Source organism: Eucyclogobius newberryi, unplaced genomic scaffold (genome assembly GCF_026437365.1).
Source record: "Eucyclogobius newberryi isolate DKJ021-1_F unplaced genomic scaffold, fEucNew1.0.hap1 SCAF_13, whole genome shotgun sequence".
Lineage (NCBI taxonomy): Eukaryota > Metazoa > Chordata > Actinopteri > Gobiiformes > Gobiidae > Eucyclogobius > Eucyclogobius newberryi.
The window spans coordinates 9,493,937-9,508,574 of record NW_027315757.1 but is presented as its reverse complement, the minus strand read 5'-3'; the positions used below and the strand labels follow the sequence as shown (position 1 = coordinate 9,508,574).

Genomic DNA, 14,638 nt, shown 5'->3' with positions numbered 1-14,638 from the left:
CTGATGTGATATTGAATCTTTGTGTGATGTGGGATCGTTTGCGTTGTTCTTTTGTGAAAAAACATATTTTTCTATATATTTGATGATAAATATATACTATATACTGGTCCCAATACCAGCCAGTTTAAATGCAATACAGCATACAATAAAGTGATTTCCGCTGTAAAGTATTTACTATCTGTTCACATCAGTTCTAACACAGTTTCTTTCTTTTTCCCTTTCGTTTTTGATATATCCAGTTGAGTTGTTGTTCAGCTCAGCCATACAGTTACATATATAGCTTTTATATATAGACAGATCTGATTATATAATAAAAAATTCAGTCAATAGGCTGGTGTTCATTTTTAGGTAATTTTCTTTTTTTCCCTTTAAAAAAAAAAAATATAATCTGGTAAAAACATGTTCTAATTTTTAATCTGCTCTTTTTCTATCATTTTCACTAAAGTATATTCATATTAAAAACAACATTATTTTACATTGTTATTTTGTAATCATTTAAACTAAACGCGGCTCAAAAAGTACGTGGAATCTGCAGAAATCACCTTAAGGACGAAAGACAGTGGCACCTGTAATTAAACATGTGACTTTACATTGGTGCAGATGTCGGCCCCCCCGCCGGTGACCCCCAGGAAGCTTTCAGTGGTGCGGGTCATGCTGAGCCCAGATGACCCGTCCTTGCCCAGCGTCCTGCCCCTCTACACAGCCCCAGTGAAAGGTGCAGCAGCGCCGGCTTTACAACAAGTCATTCCTGATTCAGAAGTGTGTGTTTTTGTGGGTTGTTGTGTGTTGTTGTGCGTGTTATTGGGCATGTTATTACGTGTTATTTTGTGTTGTTGTGTGTGTTATTTCGTGTTATTGTGCGTGTTATTGTGTGTTATTGTGCGTGTTATTGTGTGTTATTGTGCGTGTTATTGTGTATTGTTGTGCGTGTTGTTGTGAATGTTATTGCGTGTTACAGTGTGTGTTATTGTCTGTTGTTGTGCATGTTATTGCGTGTTATTGTGTGTGTTATTGTGTGTTGTTGTGCAAGTTATTGCGTGTTGTTATGCGTGTTATTGCGTGTTATTTTGTGTGTTATTATGTGTTATTCTGTGTGTTATTGCGTGTTATTGTGTGTGTGTTATTGCGTGTTATTGCATGTTATTGTGTGTGTTATTGTGCATGTTATTGCGTGTTGTTATGCGTGTTATTGCGTGTTATTTTGTGTTATTGTGTTATTCTGTGTGTTATTGCGTGTTATTGTGTGTGTTATTACGTGTTATTGTGCGTGTTATTGCATGTTATTGTGTGTGTTATTGTGCGTGTTATTGTGTGTTGTTATGCGTGTTATTGAGTGTTATTGTGTGTGTTATTGCATGTTGTTGTGTGTTTTATTGCGTGTTATTGTGTGTGTTATTGCGTGTTATTGTGCGTGTTATTGCATGTTATTGTGTGTGTTATTGTGCGTGTTATTGTTTGTTGTTATGCGTGTTATTGAGTGTTATTGTGTGTGTTATTGTGCGTGTTATTGCATGTTATTGTGTGTGTTATTGCGTGTTATTGTGTATGTTATTGCATGTTATTGTGTGTGTCATTGCGTGTTATTGTGTGTGTTATTGCATGTTATTGTGTGTGTTATTGTGCATGCTATTGTGTGTTGTCATGCGTGTTATTGAGTGTTATTGTGTTATTGTGTGTGTTATTGTGTGTGTTATTGCGTGTTATTGTGTGTTATTGCGTGTTATTGTGTGTGTTATTGTGTGTTGTGCGTGTTATTAAGTGTTATTGTGTGTGTTTTTGCGTGTTATTGTGTGTGTTATTGCGTGTTATTGTGCGTGTTATTGTGCGTGTTATTGTGTGTTGTTGTGCATACAATCTTGGCTCATGTGCTGCTATTGTCTCTAGAGAGCGTCACCATAGCAACCAACAACAATGGACAATCGTCAGTGAACGCTGAAAGAGAAGTGGTACGTAAACGCTGCCCTCAATTTAATGGTGCACTGAGTAACTGTTCCAAACGTGACTGTGTAACTGTTCCAAATGTGACTGTGTAACTGTTCCAAACGTGACTGTGTAACTGTTCCAAACGTGACTGTGTAACTGTTCTAAATGTGACTGTGTAACGGTTCCAAACATGACGGTGTAACTGTTCCAAATGTTACTGTGTAACTGTTCTAAACGTGACTGTGTAACTGTTCCAAATGTGACTGTGTAACTGTTCCAAACGTGACTGTGTAACTGTTCCAAACGTGACTGTGTAACTGTTCCAAACGTGACTGTGTAACTGTTCTAAATGTGACTGTGTAACGGTTCCAAACATGACGGTGTAACTGTTCTAAATGTGACTGTGTAACGGTTCCAAACATGACGGTGTAACTGTTCCAAATGTTACTGTGTAACTGTTCTAAATGTGACTGTGTAACGGTTCCAAACATGACGGTGTAACTGTTCCAAATGTTACTGTGTAACTGTTCCAAACGTGACTGTGTAACTGTTCCAAACGTGACTGTGTAACTGTTCCAAACATGACGGTGTAACTGTTCCAAATGTGACTGTGTAACTGTTCCAAACGTGACTGTGTAACTGTTCTAAATGTGACTGTGTTACTGTTCCAAATGTGACTGTGTAACTGTTCTAAATGTGACTGTGTTACTGTTCCAAATGTGACTGTGTAACTGTTCTATTTGATTATAAACTGTAGATATTTGAACAAGTTTATTGACCCATTTCTTTCAAAACTAGCAAATTTCCCATATCTACAAAAAAAACATTGCTCAAAGCGTTGCATAAAGCAGGAAGCTAAAAACATGATGATTCCAGGTTTGTGTCTTTACGCGGACAGAGAAGACGCTGAACTTGGTGACAGTTTTTGTTTCATGTGAATACTCCTGTCTAGAACATTGTGACGTCATTGTTAAAATATGAGACGGACATGAATCATTTCTAATCCGCACAGGAAATTCTGAACCACTGTTTTGACGACATGGAGCGCTTCATGTTGCGCCTACAGCAGACGGCAGAGGCCCAGAGCGTTCTCAACCAGAGGAAGAAGAAGAAGAGGAAGAGCAAAAAGAAGATGGACAACGAGGGTAAGGAGTAAATGTTGACCCCAGCACACTCAGATGACCCCGTGACCTCCAAAAACACACATTAAACGTGCTTTATGCACGTTTTTCTCCGTAGAAATGTTCGTTTTGCTTCGTAACGTCATCCAAACTGACTCTTTTGGTCAATGAAATGCCTTTGATTATGTTTTTTTCAGCTTTTAGTCACGTTCATATGTTGTCTCCTCGTCATAAACATACTTTATTCTATTTCCAATGTGTTCTCGTGTATGAAATGGGGCTGAAATGTTGCCCTTTGGTGCAGATGATCTCTTGTCCATGAAGGCGTGTCCTCCAACAGAAGAAGAATTTGTGAACATCTATCAGAAATTTAAGTACTCCTTCAGTCTGCTGGTGAGAGCACTTCAATGTAGTATTTCTGTCAATATGTTGTATGTATTTATTGAATTATTTATTCTTTAATACCCATTTTCTTTTAATCCAAGAAAAAAAAATCTGTCATGTAGTGTTTTTTCAGTATTAAATGTACTTGAATCGTTAAAGTACATATGAAAATTGGTTCTCAAACATTTTTCCTTGTTAATTAAAGATTGAATGAAATAGATAAAAGTAAAAGTTGAAAATTACAGGAAGAAGCACAGAGTTCAAAAAATTAATTAATTGTGTCATAACTACACCACTTAAACAGAAACAATTGATTTAGTATTACCTTTTTCTGATTATATACATATATTTGTATTTGTTTAAGTGCCTCTGACAGGTCGGACGACTCATTGAACCAAAATGCAGTTAATATGAATATATTTTGAATTTAGCTAAAAATGATTTTAAAAATGTCATCACAGAATAGCACATTTTTTAAGTTTATAATTCTACTTTCTGTTTGTAATTGATGACATCACACTAGGAAACTACCCAGCAAACACTGGACCAAAACTAATCTAATTTACTTTTGTTTTTCATTTGACAAATAAAATTAAATGAGAGCGGCTTTACTTTGTTGAACTAATGTTTAGAGTCAAAACAGTTGTTTTTTTGTGAAAATTATGCATAAACTGACTGGAATGAGTGTCCCTGGTGTGATGTCACTTCCTGTTATTTTCTACAGATTTTTCAACCTTATCTCCACAAATACCTGCTCGATTGGTATAAAACTATAATGTATATGTACAACAGGTTTAAATACACCAAAAAAGTCATGGCACTTTAATCTTAAATATTGTGCAAAATAGACGGGTTTTGGGGCTTGTTTACAATATGGTCGCTAAGTAACAGTTATGGAATTACCTATCCATCTGCTGCTCATGTCTAAACAGAAATGAAAAAGATAAACTTCACCAAAATGGTCAAATTGGGGACAAATTGGGAACATTTTAAGTTCAATTGATATTTGTTTAATGCCATGTGCAGTCGACCATGTCATAAACACTTAATATATATATACACAGAATAATCCTTTGCTCTTTTATAGTGCAGACAACAATAACATACATGTTATGTCTTGATATTACAAGTTAAGATGATGACAATAGTGATTCTTCTCTCAGCATCAGATAATAATGTGTTACTACTTTATTTTCTCTCCAGGATCGTCTCAAAAGTACAATATCTGAACCCGGCGCTCCGGAGCTCCTGCATCACGTATTTGGTGCTCTTAAACTGGTACTTTACACACTTTCCATCCCATCATTCTGGGGTCGTCCTGTCCTTCTTGCCCTCTCTGACCGGCGCTTGTGTGACAGATGGAGAAGACCACTGGGGCGGAGCTGGGGGCCTCTGTGGTCAGTCCTGCCCTGACCAGTGGGGCCGTGTCTCTGCTCCAGGACCAGCTCACTGCAGAGGAGAGGGAGCTGTGGACGTCTCTGGGACACAACTGGACATCGGCCCGGTCAGTGCTGCGGGGACTTCAGACCAGTTTGGTTTAATCCACAAAGAGAAAGGACTGTAGTCGTAATGAAGCTCAGGAAATCACACGTACTCTTATTTATGGGACCTACAAATGGCTTCAAGGGGAAAAGTGTGATTTGAAACTTTTACGAGGAAAACAAAACATAAAACACACACCAAAACTTCAAGATGATCTAAATATGTTCTGTGTGTGAGCTTTGTTCCATCTGGGCCAATAATATATGTACAAACGAATGACACTTTATCTTTCCCTTATGTGGGAAATACAGAGCATGTTTCAGTTTTTTTGCATTTTTGGACGTTGGGCGTGTTTAGAAGAATAAAACTAGAAGAATGAACCTATGTTTTCTGTTGCAGAGTTAAATAAGCCATTTTTGTAAAAAGAGAATCCCTCTTTAAATAAAAATGCAGGCTTAAGGTTCAATTTATCAGTGATATACAACAGCATTTTGAAGCCCTGGTTTCAGTGACTACAGCTGAAGCTTGTTCTACGATTATAAGTGTTATTGTAGATTATTTTACTGTGCAGTAATGACCTTAAACTGCAGGTTTGTTTTGTATTATGACAAGGACATGGTTTAATGATGATGGGTTTAAAGATGATTCATGAACGTTCACCGTGTGGTTTTTGTTTTGTCTGGGGCCAATAATACTTACACTTTGCATCCTTTATACGGGAAGTATAAGTTTGTTTTTTTGGCATGTGCAATGTTTTGACAGATAATGGCTTCAAGAGGTCGTGAGGCTTAAGTACAGTTCTTCAGACTCGTTTGACCCCGGTCTCCCCCTCACAGGTCACATCTGGGCGTGTCCGTTCCTCCGTACAGCCCTGTGTTTCTGGACGGGTGGACGCCTCAGGGGTTTGACTCTGGTCAGGCCGTGGAAGATCCCATCGAGTCCCAGCACAAGGAGGACGAGCTCACTGAGAGGCTGGAGGTCCAGAGGGCCAAGGCCCCTGGTCCACAGACGGACGGCTCCGAGTCCACTGAGACGTGAGTGCTAAATGTCTCTTTATAACACAACGTAGGCTTCGGCGCAGACTCATGAGAAGAAATATGTTCTTTAAAGTACATGGTATTATTGAGATGTGCTCTCATTTAATTTCCTTATGAATGGCCTGCACCTGTGAATAATAAAGAGAAAGTGTGCCAGTGTGAATACTGTGATCACACAAGAGGAATACTACTTATACTGCAGTGTTTTGATCACGTTTAACGCTGAGCGAAATAGACCCTGCTAACAATTTGTGTCGGTGACAGTTGGGAAAGGTGTTGGCTAAAGATAAGCATACATTATGTAGTAAAATGACACCTTTACATTCCTTGTATACTTATATATAGATTTTGACAGAGCAGGAAATAAAACCGGTGTTACACCTTCAGACGTCATGTACCTGTATTTACCTGTGTCAGGGGAGCTCAGACTCCCGTCTCTGTCAGAGCGATCGCTATCACTGTGACGTGTTTCTTTTCAGCTGTTGTTTAAGTACATGTGGGCCAAGGAAAAACAAATGTCCTCGTCTCGGTTGATGGTCCGTTTGCCCTGCTTCCCACACGGACCATCAACAGAGACAAGGGGGGACAGAAGTGCAGTGATTGGACACTAGTAAAGAGGCTTTTTTGCTCATTTGAGAATGAGTCTTCAGCCGTATTTAACCAGTCCATAATCTCTGTAAATGGCTTTTGTGTTAGTGTCAGTGGCATAAATCACTTTGTATATTATCGTTTGTCGCCTCAGAACCAGAATCAGAAAAAGGTTCATTGCCACTGTCAGTGAATAAAAATAATTCACAAACTAGGACATTTCTTTGGTGAAAAAGTGCAACATGAAACAATAATACAATCGCAAAAATGAATATATACACACGCTCTATGGTTTTTTCAGCAATATAATGATTTGTGTATGATTATGACAGGCCTGCTCTAATATAGTCTAATAAAACTAACCCTGATTTGTTGTTTTCAGACATGGAAATGGGTTGCCAGATGGGGAGCGACTATTCTGCTGTAGTTATGACTTTGTGGCCCGGAACAGCAGTGAGCTCTCTGTGCTGCAGGGGGAGACATTAGAGGTGTGTACGCGCGTAAAAATACTGCCATACTTCTGTTTCTTTGGACATGTACGTACTTTTACTGCAGGTGATCGAGTCGTCCAAGCGCTGGTGGAAGTGTCGCAATCGCTTTGACCAGATCGGCTTTGTTCCTCACAATATCCTGGAGCCTTTGTCTGAACTGAACAAGACTGAACATTATGTAAATGTGATGCGCAGAGAAACCAAGGTGAATGCAATTATATGTAAAGGGCATATTTAATACCAAATATACTTTAAAGAGCTTTTTCTGCACCATTATTTTACTCAAAGCTGTATGTATGATTGATTTCTACATGTTTGAGTAAATCCTGTATTGTCCTTCATATTACAGTTTTCACCTACCCCCTATCCCCGCCCACACCCCCATACTTTGTTGCAATTAATTGAAAACTTCACTTGTCATGTAGCCACTTTTCAAAAATAAAAAACTGTAATGACAATCTGCTACGGTGAAACGTCACTATAAAGAGGCGGGGCTTATCAGTTCTGCAGTTTCGAACAGGAAGTCAATGGACCCGTTTCTTATCAAGCTGTTTTAGATCAATATTGCAGTTTACAATGAAAAACATGTAAAAATATGATCCATTTATGTTATAGTTTAATATCAAGTACCTAAAAAAAATCGTTATATGTCTCCTTTAAGTTGATGAAAAAAGTATTTTTGACTTACAGACAGCTTTGGTTCCCCGCTCCAAGTACTACTCGTACGCCCCGACAAGTGCGGTAGAAAGCAGCCCGACCTCTGAAAACCCGCCTGTCCGACCTCACAGTATGGTTCTGCCCACTCCACTGTCAATGCAGGGTGACGACAACAGCAGAGGTGACTTCAATATTCATATGTACTTCAATACTCATGTGTACTTCAATACTCATATGTACTTCAATACTCATGTGTACTTCAATACTCATATGTACTTCAATACTCTTATGTACTTCAATACTCATATGTACTTCAATACTCATATGTACTTCAATACTCAAATGTACTTCAATACTCATATGTACTTCAATACTCATGTGTACTTCAATACTCATGTGTACTTCAATACTCATATGTACTTCAATACTCATGTGTACTTCAATACTCATGTGTACTTCAATACTCATGTGTACTTCAATACTCATATGTACTTCAATACTCATGTGTACTTCAATACTCATGTGTACTTCAATACTCATATGTACTTCAATACTCATATGTACTTCAATACTCATGTGTACTTCAATACTCATATGTACTTCAATACTCATGTGTACTTCAATACTCATGTGTACTTCAATACTCATATGTACTTCAATACTCATATGTACTTCAATACTCATGTGTACTTCAATACTCATGTGTACTTCAATACTCATATGTACTTCAATACTCATATGTACTTCAATACTCATGTGTACTTCAATACTCATATGTACTTCAATACTCATGTGTACTTCAATACTCATGTGTACTTCAATACTCATATGTACTTCAATACTCATGTGTACTTCAATACTCATGTGTACTTCAATACTCATATGTACTTCAATACTCATATGTACTTCAATACTCATGTGTACTTCAATACTCATGTGTACTTCAATACTCATATGTACTTCAATACTCATGTGTACTTCAATACTCATATGTACTTCAATACTCATGTGTACTTCAATACTCATGTGTACTTCAATACTCATGTGTACTTCAATACTCATATGTACTTCAATACTCATGTGTACTTCAATACTCATGTGTACTTCAATACTCATATGTACTTCAATACTCATATGTACTTCAATACTCATATGTACTTCAATACTCATATGTACTTCAATACTCATGTGTACTTCAATACTCATATGTACTTCAATACTCATGTGTACTTCAATACTCATATGTACTTCAATACTCTTATGTACTTCAATACTCATATGTACTTCAATACTCATATGTACTTCAATACTCAAATGTACTTCAATACTCATATGTACTTCAATACTCATGTGTACTTCAATACTCATGTGTACTTCAATACTCATATGTACTTCAATACTCATGTGTACTTCAATACTCATGTGTACTTCAATACTCATGTGTACTTCAATACTCATATGTACTTCAATACTCATGTGTACTTCAATACTCATGTGTACTTCAATACTCATATGTACTTCAATACTCATATGTACTTCAATACTCATGTGTACTTCAATACTCATATGTACTTCAATACTCATGTGTACTTCAATACTCATGTGTACTTCAATACTCATATGTACTTCAATACTCATATGTACTTCAATACTCATGTGTACTTCAATACTCATGTGTACTTCAATACTCATGTGTACTTCAATACTCATATGTACTTCAATACTCATATGTACTTCAATACTCATATGTACTTCAATACTCATGTGTACTTCAATACTCATGTGTACTTCAATACTCATATGTACTTCAATACTCATATGTACTTCAATACTCATGTGTACTTCAATACTCATATGTACTTCAATACTCATGTGTACTTCAATACTCATGTGTACTTCAATACTCATGTGTACTTCAATACTCATATGTACTTCAATACTCATGTGTACTTCAATACTCATGTGTACTTCAATACTCATATGTACTTCAATACTCATATGTACTTCAATACTCATGTGTACTTCAATACTCATATGTACTTCAATACTCATGTGTACTTCAATACTCATATGTACTTCAATACTCTTATGTACTTCAATACTCATATGTACTTCAATACTCGTATGTACTTCAATACTCAAATGTACTTCAATACTCATATGTACTTCAATACTCATGTGTACTTCAATACTCATGTGTACTTCAATACTCATATGTACTTCAATACTCATGTGTACTTCAATACTCATGTGTACTTCAATACTCATATGTACTTCAATACTCATGTGTACTTCAATACTCATGTGTACTTCAATACTCATATGTACTTCAATACTCATATGTACTTCAATACTCATGTGTACTTCAATACTCATATGTACTTCAATACTCATGTGTACTTCAATACTCATGTGTACTTCAATACTCATATGTACTTCAATACTCATATGTACTTCAATACTCATGTGTACTTCAATACTCATGTGTACTTCAATACTCATATGTACTTCAATACTCATATGTACTTCAATACTCATGTGTACTTCAATACTCATATGTACTTCAATACTCATGTGTACTTCAATACTCATGTGTACTTCAATACTCATATGTACTTCAATACTCATATGTACTTCAATACTCATGTGTACTTCAATACTCATGTGTACTTCAATACTCATATGTACTTCAATACTCATGTGTACTTCAATACTCATGTGTACTTCAATACTCATATGTACTTCAATACTCATGTGTACTTCAATACTCATATGTACTTCAATACTCATGTGTACTTCAATACTCATATGTACTTCAATACTCATGTGTACTTCAACACGCGTGTACTTCAATACTCATATGTACTTCAATACTCATGTGTACTTCAATACTCATATGTACTTCAATACTCATGTGTACTTCAATACTCATGTGTACTTCAATACTCATATGTACTTCAATACTCATATGTACTTCAATACTCGTGTGTACTTCAATACTCATATGTACTTCAATACTCATATGTACTTCAATACTCGTGTGTACTTCAATACTCATATGTACTTCAATACTCTTATGTACTTCAATACTCATATGTACTGCAAATGTAGCAGTGTAACGCTCTCTACTGGATTGCACTGTGGCACGTTGCCTCCTCGTAATTACAAAAAAGCACTTATTTTTGCATATTCAAAGGCAAGGCAGGTTTATTTGAAGAGCATAGTACGAGTCAGGTTTGTGGAGATGCAAGTAAAATTCAAATAAAAGCATTTATTTTATTACATTTTTTGCTAAAAAGTTACGTACTGGGGATTTAAAACAGAAGAGTGGAGATAAAATAATATCAGTCATATGCAGAGCAGAAAAGTATTTATTTTATTATAAAAAGAAAGCATTCAAAACAATTGTGTGATATCCATATATTTCAAATTTTGTATTAAAAGTTAAATATTTCAAAGAGGTTTTACAGTAGCAACAAGAAGAGTATTTTTAGTATTTAAAGTATGCGTGAAGCCTATTTGCCCTCGATGTTCACTTCATAACTGTTATTAGTTTCCAGCGATATTTACACGTGCTCCAGAAGAACAGTCTTAAACCTTTGTAGTTACACAGAAGTATTGACTTGCTCATGTTCTGTTTGTGCAGTGTTGATCATGAACGACGAGCTTCTTGAAAGACTGGCCGGTCGGAGGGGCTCCTTGCGGCCCCCCGTGATGTCCAAAGCCCCTGACACCTCCTCCGCTCTGGACTTCCACTCCGAGGCCCCAGACGTGAAGGCCTGGCTCGCTGCTAAAGGCTTCAGTGAACAGTAGGTGGAAAAGGAAACGTTATATTCCTCTCGGACAGTGGGTCGCATAGTGGGGGCCGCGAAGCATGAGCTGGGGGCCGCGAGATGATTCAAGATGTTTCGTTTAAAATCATGACACTGTGTTAGATCAAATTGGGTCAGATGACACAATAAAGTACCAAAATAAATGCAGATAAACCTCATTTCAAAAGGTTTAAAACTTCACATTTTTACGTCGTCCATTTTACTGTGGGGGTCCCCGACATTGGTTGCATGGTTATTTTGGGGGTCCCAGCTTGAAAAGTCTGGGAATCCCTGCTTTATGTGCCCAGCCTTAGCCAAACAAACTTTCTTAATTATAATGTAAAGTTAATGTGACTTCATATTTACTTTTTGAATTGAATAGAATTATACATTAAGTATAATTCCATATTGTTCCAGTCCAGTGCACCTTTAAGTACATGTGTATAGTAAATTAAAGGCTTCAAAAAGAGTGAATGGAATCAGTTTAAATGTTATATTGTTACTAGCATCGATAAGTTGATTGATTGACGGTGAATGCACTCCAAAAACATAGAGGAACACTAGCTGCATTACCACTGGATGACATCACGCAGTTGAGCCAATCGTTTGGAGCTACGGAGACACAACGTTCCCTTTTTGTTTTGTTTTAAAGAGCTCAAAAAATGTCAGAATATCCAGAGTTCTTACATTTCAGCAGAAATAACCTGCAAGTCAAACACACTTTAAACAAATATATATTACAGCTCTTTCCATCTAGTTTTAATGACTGAAACGCAATAAATGAAGATGTTCCTTGTTTTTTCTTTGCACCCTCAGGACAATTGCAAGTCTGGGCATTTTAAACGGAGCACAGCTGTTTTCCCTGAACAAGGAGGAGCTGTGCACAGTGTCACCACAGGAGGGCGCTAGAGTCTACAGTCAGATCATGGTTCAAAGGGCCCTGCTGGAGGTAAGGTCACTCTCACTGCTGGTTGTTATGTGCTTCTGTTTGCTTGACCCGCTCGGCTTATGCACACACTTGCGCAAAAGTGTAAGTTTGGATGAACTCCAAGAACTGAAACACAAAACCTAAACATGGAAAACATGGAATTGCGTATAAAGTGACACGAATCAGTGCGACAGTTTGTGATTTGGACGTATATGGAGGTATTGATAGGTAATGTTTTTGTACATTTCCTACATACACTGCTTTTTACAGTTTTCACGTTTTGGTTGCCCCTTGTCCCACTTATTCAGCTAATGTCCCACCTTTTTGCCACTGCCACAAGAATAGTAGAAACTAGTGAGATTTACATGGGAAACGCAAATATTTCTTGAAAAAAAATAAAAATAATCAGGAATCCTGTTTTTCATGGATTCTGAGTCTGGATAAATTAAAATTAAAATTAAAATTAAAATTAAAATTAAAATTAAAATTAAAATTAAAATTAAAATTAAAATTAAAATTAAAATTAAAATTAAAAATTAAAAATTAAAATTAAAATTAAAATTAAAATTAAAATTAAAATTAAAATTAAAATTAAAATTAAAATTAAAATTAAAATTAAAATTAAAATTAAAATTAAAAATTAAAATTAATATTAAAATTAATTGAAATTGAAATAAAAATAAAATAAATGAACAAAAATTAATAAAAATGAATAAATAATGATTCCTTGATTGTAATATGATGTGATTGAGTTTGTTACGATAGTTTATTTTGGTCACAGGTATATTTGGATATGATCTATTCATGACATTTCAGAATTTATGAATAATGAAGACCATAATCCTCAGAATGTTGCGTAGAACGGGAAGCTGAAACCCAGGAATGTCTCGCCGTAGTAAAACAACCGTGAAACCATTGTAAATCGTAAAAAGCAAAAGGAAACTGCTCAGTAACAGATGCAAAGTACAATATTACTACAAACTAAGGATGATTCGAATCACAAGTGTTTTATGAATACGCCCTGAGAATTCATGTATCTACACTTTAAAAAAAAGTTTAAAAGTATACTTTTTTTTTTTAAAGATTATTTTTGTTTTCTAAATTTTAAAGAACGTTGAAAAATCACAAAAAAAACAAACATGAATAAACAATAAACATAACAAGACAGAACAACAACTTTAGTAATTTAGTACCATAATATAATCTGTACAACTGCTACCGAGATCCACCTCTTTAACACATATGCAAAATGTCCTATTTGGTCAAATTTACTTTTTATAAACATTTCCATTCCTCAACGTTTGTATTGTTAACCTGTCAGGAGATTATTTTTTATTTTAAACATGATTATCAATGTGTGAACTAAATCATAGAATTTCAATTTTATTAAAATTAGATTGCTTTTATTGCCTTTCTTTGCAAGTTGAAGACTAGTTTTGTGTCATACATTGGACTAAATATACTAACTTTCTTTATTTTTTATTTTTATCTCAATAAAATCAAACAACTATCTGTCTTGTATAGTATGTACAGTATATTTAAGCCTAAAGGGATCATGTCCGTCCCACTACTACTTGAGTTTGCTTTAATGGCTCCATTTAATTACTATTTTTCCGTCTTTGTTTAGGATGTGTGCAAAGCCTCCGAACTAGAAGCCGCCATGGAAAAACAGAAGCTGAAAAGTGGCACTGCAGACGATAGCCAAGTGTGACGACGGGAGAACGTGCAAATGAGCTATATCTATATATATCTATACTGTGAACGTGAAGAGATTAAGTGCAGCCAAAGTAAATAGAGTTGGCTTGATGTAATAATCTCTGAATGCATTTTTGATTTGTTAACTTGAGTCCACCAAATATCTAAACATATTCAGATTCAGAAACAAACGACAAATAGCGTCTATTAAAGCCATTTTGCTATAATAGAATGTGTTGATGTCAGTGTCAGATGCACAGTACATTTTTATAGACATTTACTCAAATATTGAACCAGATTATTAAAAGTGACTTGGCACACACACACACACACACACACACACACAAAACAACATATTAAAGATGTGCTAGATTTTTCTTTCTTCGTGTAATAAAGTCAAATCTGTTGTGCCTCAGAACAAATGTATTGTAAAAGTAGCTATTCGGGTAAAAATGAGACGATGTCCGCTCTCTGCATCTAATTAGAGAGCATTCTATTCTCCTCAAAGCAGGAAGTGCGT

The 14,638-nt window shown here is 35.9% G+C and overlaps 1 protein-coding gene across 1 annotated transcript; it reads left to right on the top strand.

Annotated features, from left to right (window-relative positions):
• The first annotated feature begins 600 nt into the window (after positions 1 to 600).
• On the top strand, positions 601 to 14,167 carry LOC140357584 (epidermal growth factor receptor kinase substrate 8-like protein 1). Its single transcript, XM_072442104.1, has 13 exons — positions 601 to 715; positions 1,885 to 1,946; positions 2,936 to 3,068; positions 3,349 to 3,437; positions 4,632 to 4,706; positions 4,787 to 4,932; positions 5,747 to 5,944; positions 6,918 to 7,023; positions 7,091 to 7,231; positions 7,717 to 7,864; positions 11,330 to 11,492; positions 12,312 to 12,444; positions 14,051 to 14,167. The coding sequence occupies exons 1-13, from the start codon at positions 601 to 603 to the stop codon at positions 14,132 to 14,134; spliced, it is 1,593 nt and encodes a 530-aa protein (XP_072298205.1). The 3' UTR covers positions 14,135 to 14,167.
• Positions 14,168 to 14,638: the final 471 nt, after the last annotated feature.

Excerpts from the sequence above, each read along its gene's own strand:
- LOC140357584 (XM_072442104.1), top strand. The coding sequence starts at position 601 with ATGTCGGCCCCCCCGCCGGTGACCCCCAGGAAGCTTTCAGTGGTGCGG. Across the intron at positions 7,024-7,090 it reads TGCAGGGGGAGACATTAGAG|GTGATCGAGTCGTCCAAGCG; the intron begins GTGTGTACGCGC and ends CTTTTACTGCAG. Across the intron at positions 7,232-7,716 it reads TGATGCGCAGAGAAACCAAG|ACAGCTTTGGTTCCCCGCTC; the intron begins GTGAATGCAATT and ends TTTGACTTACAG.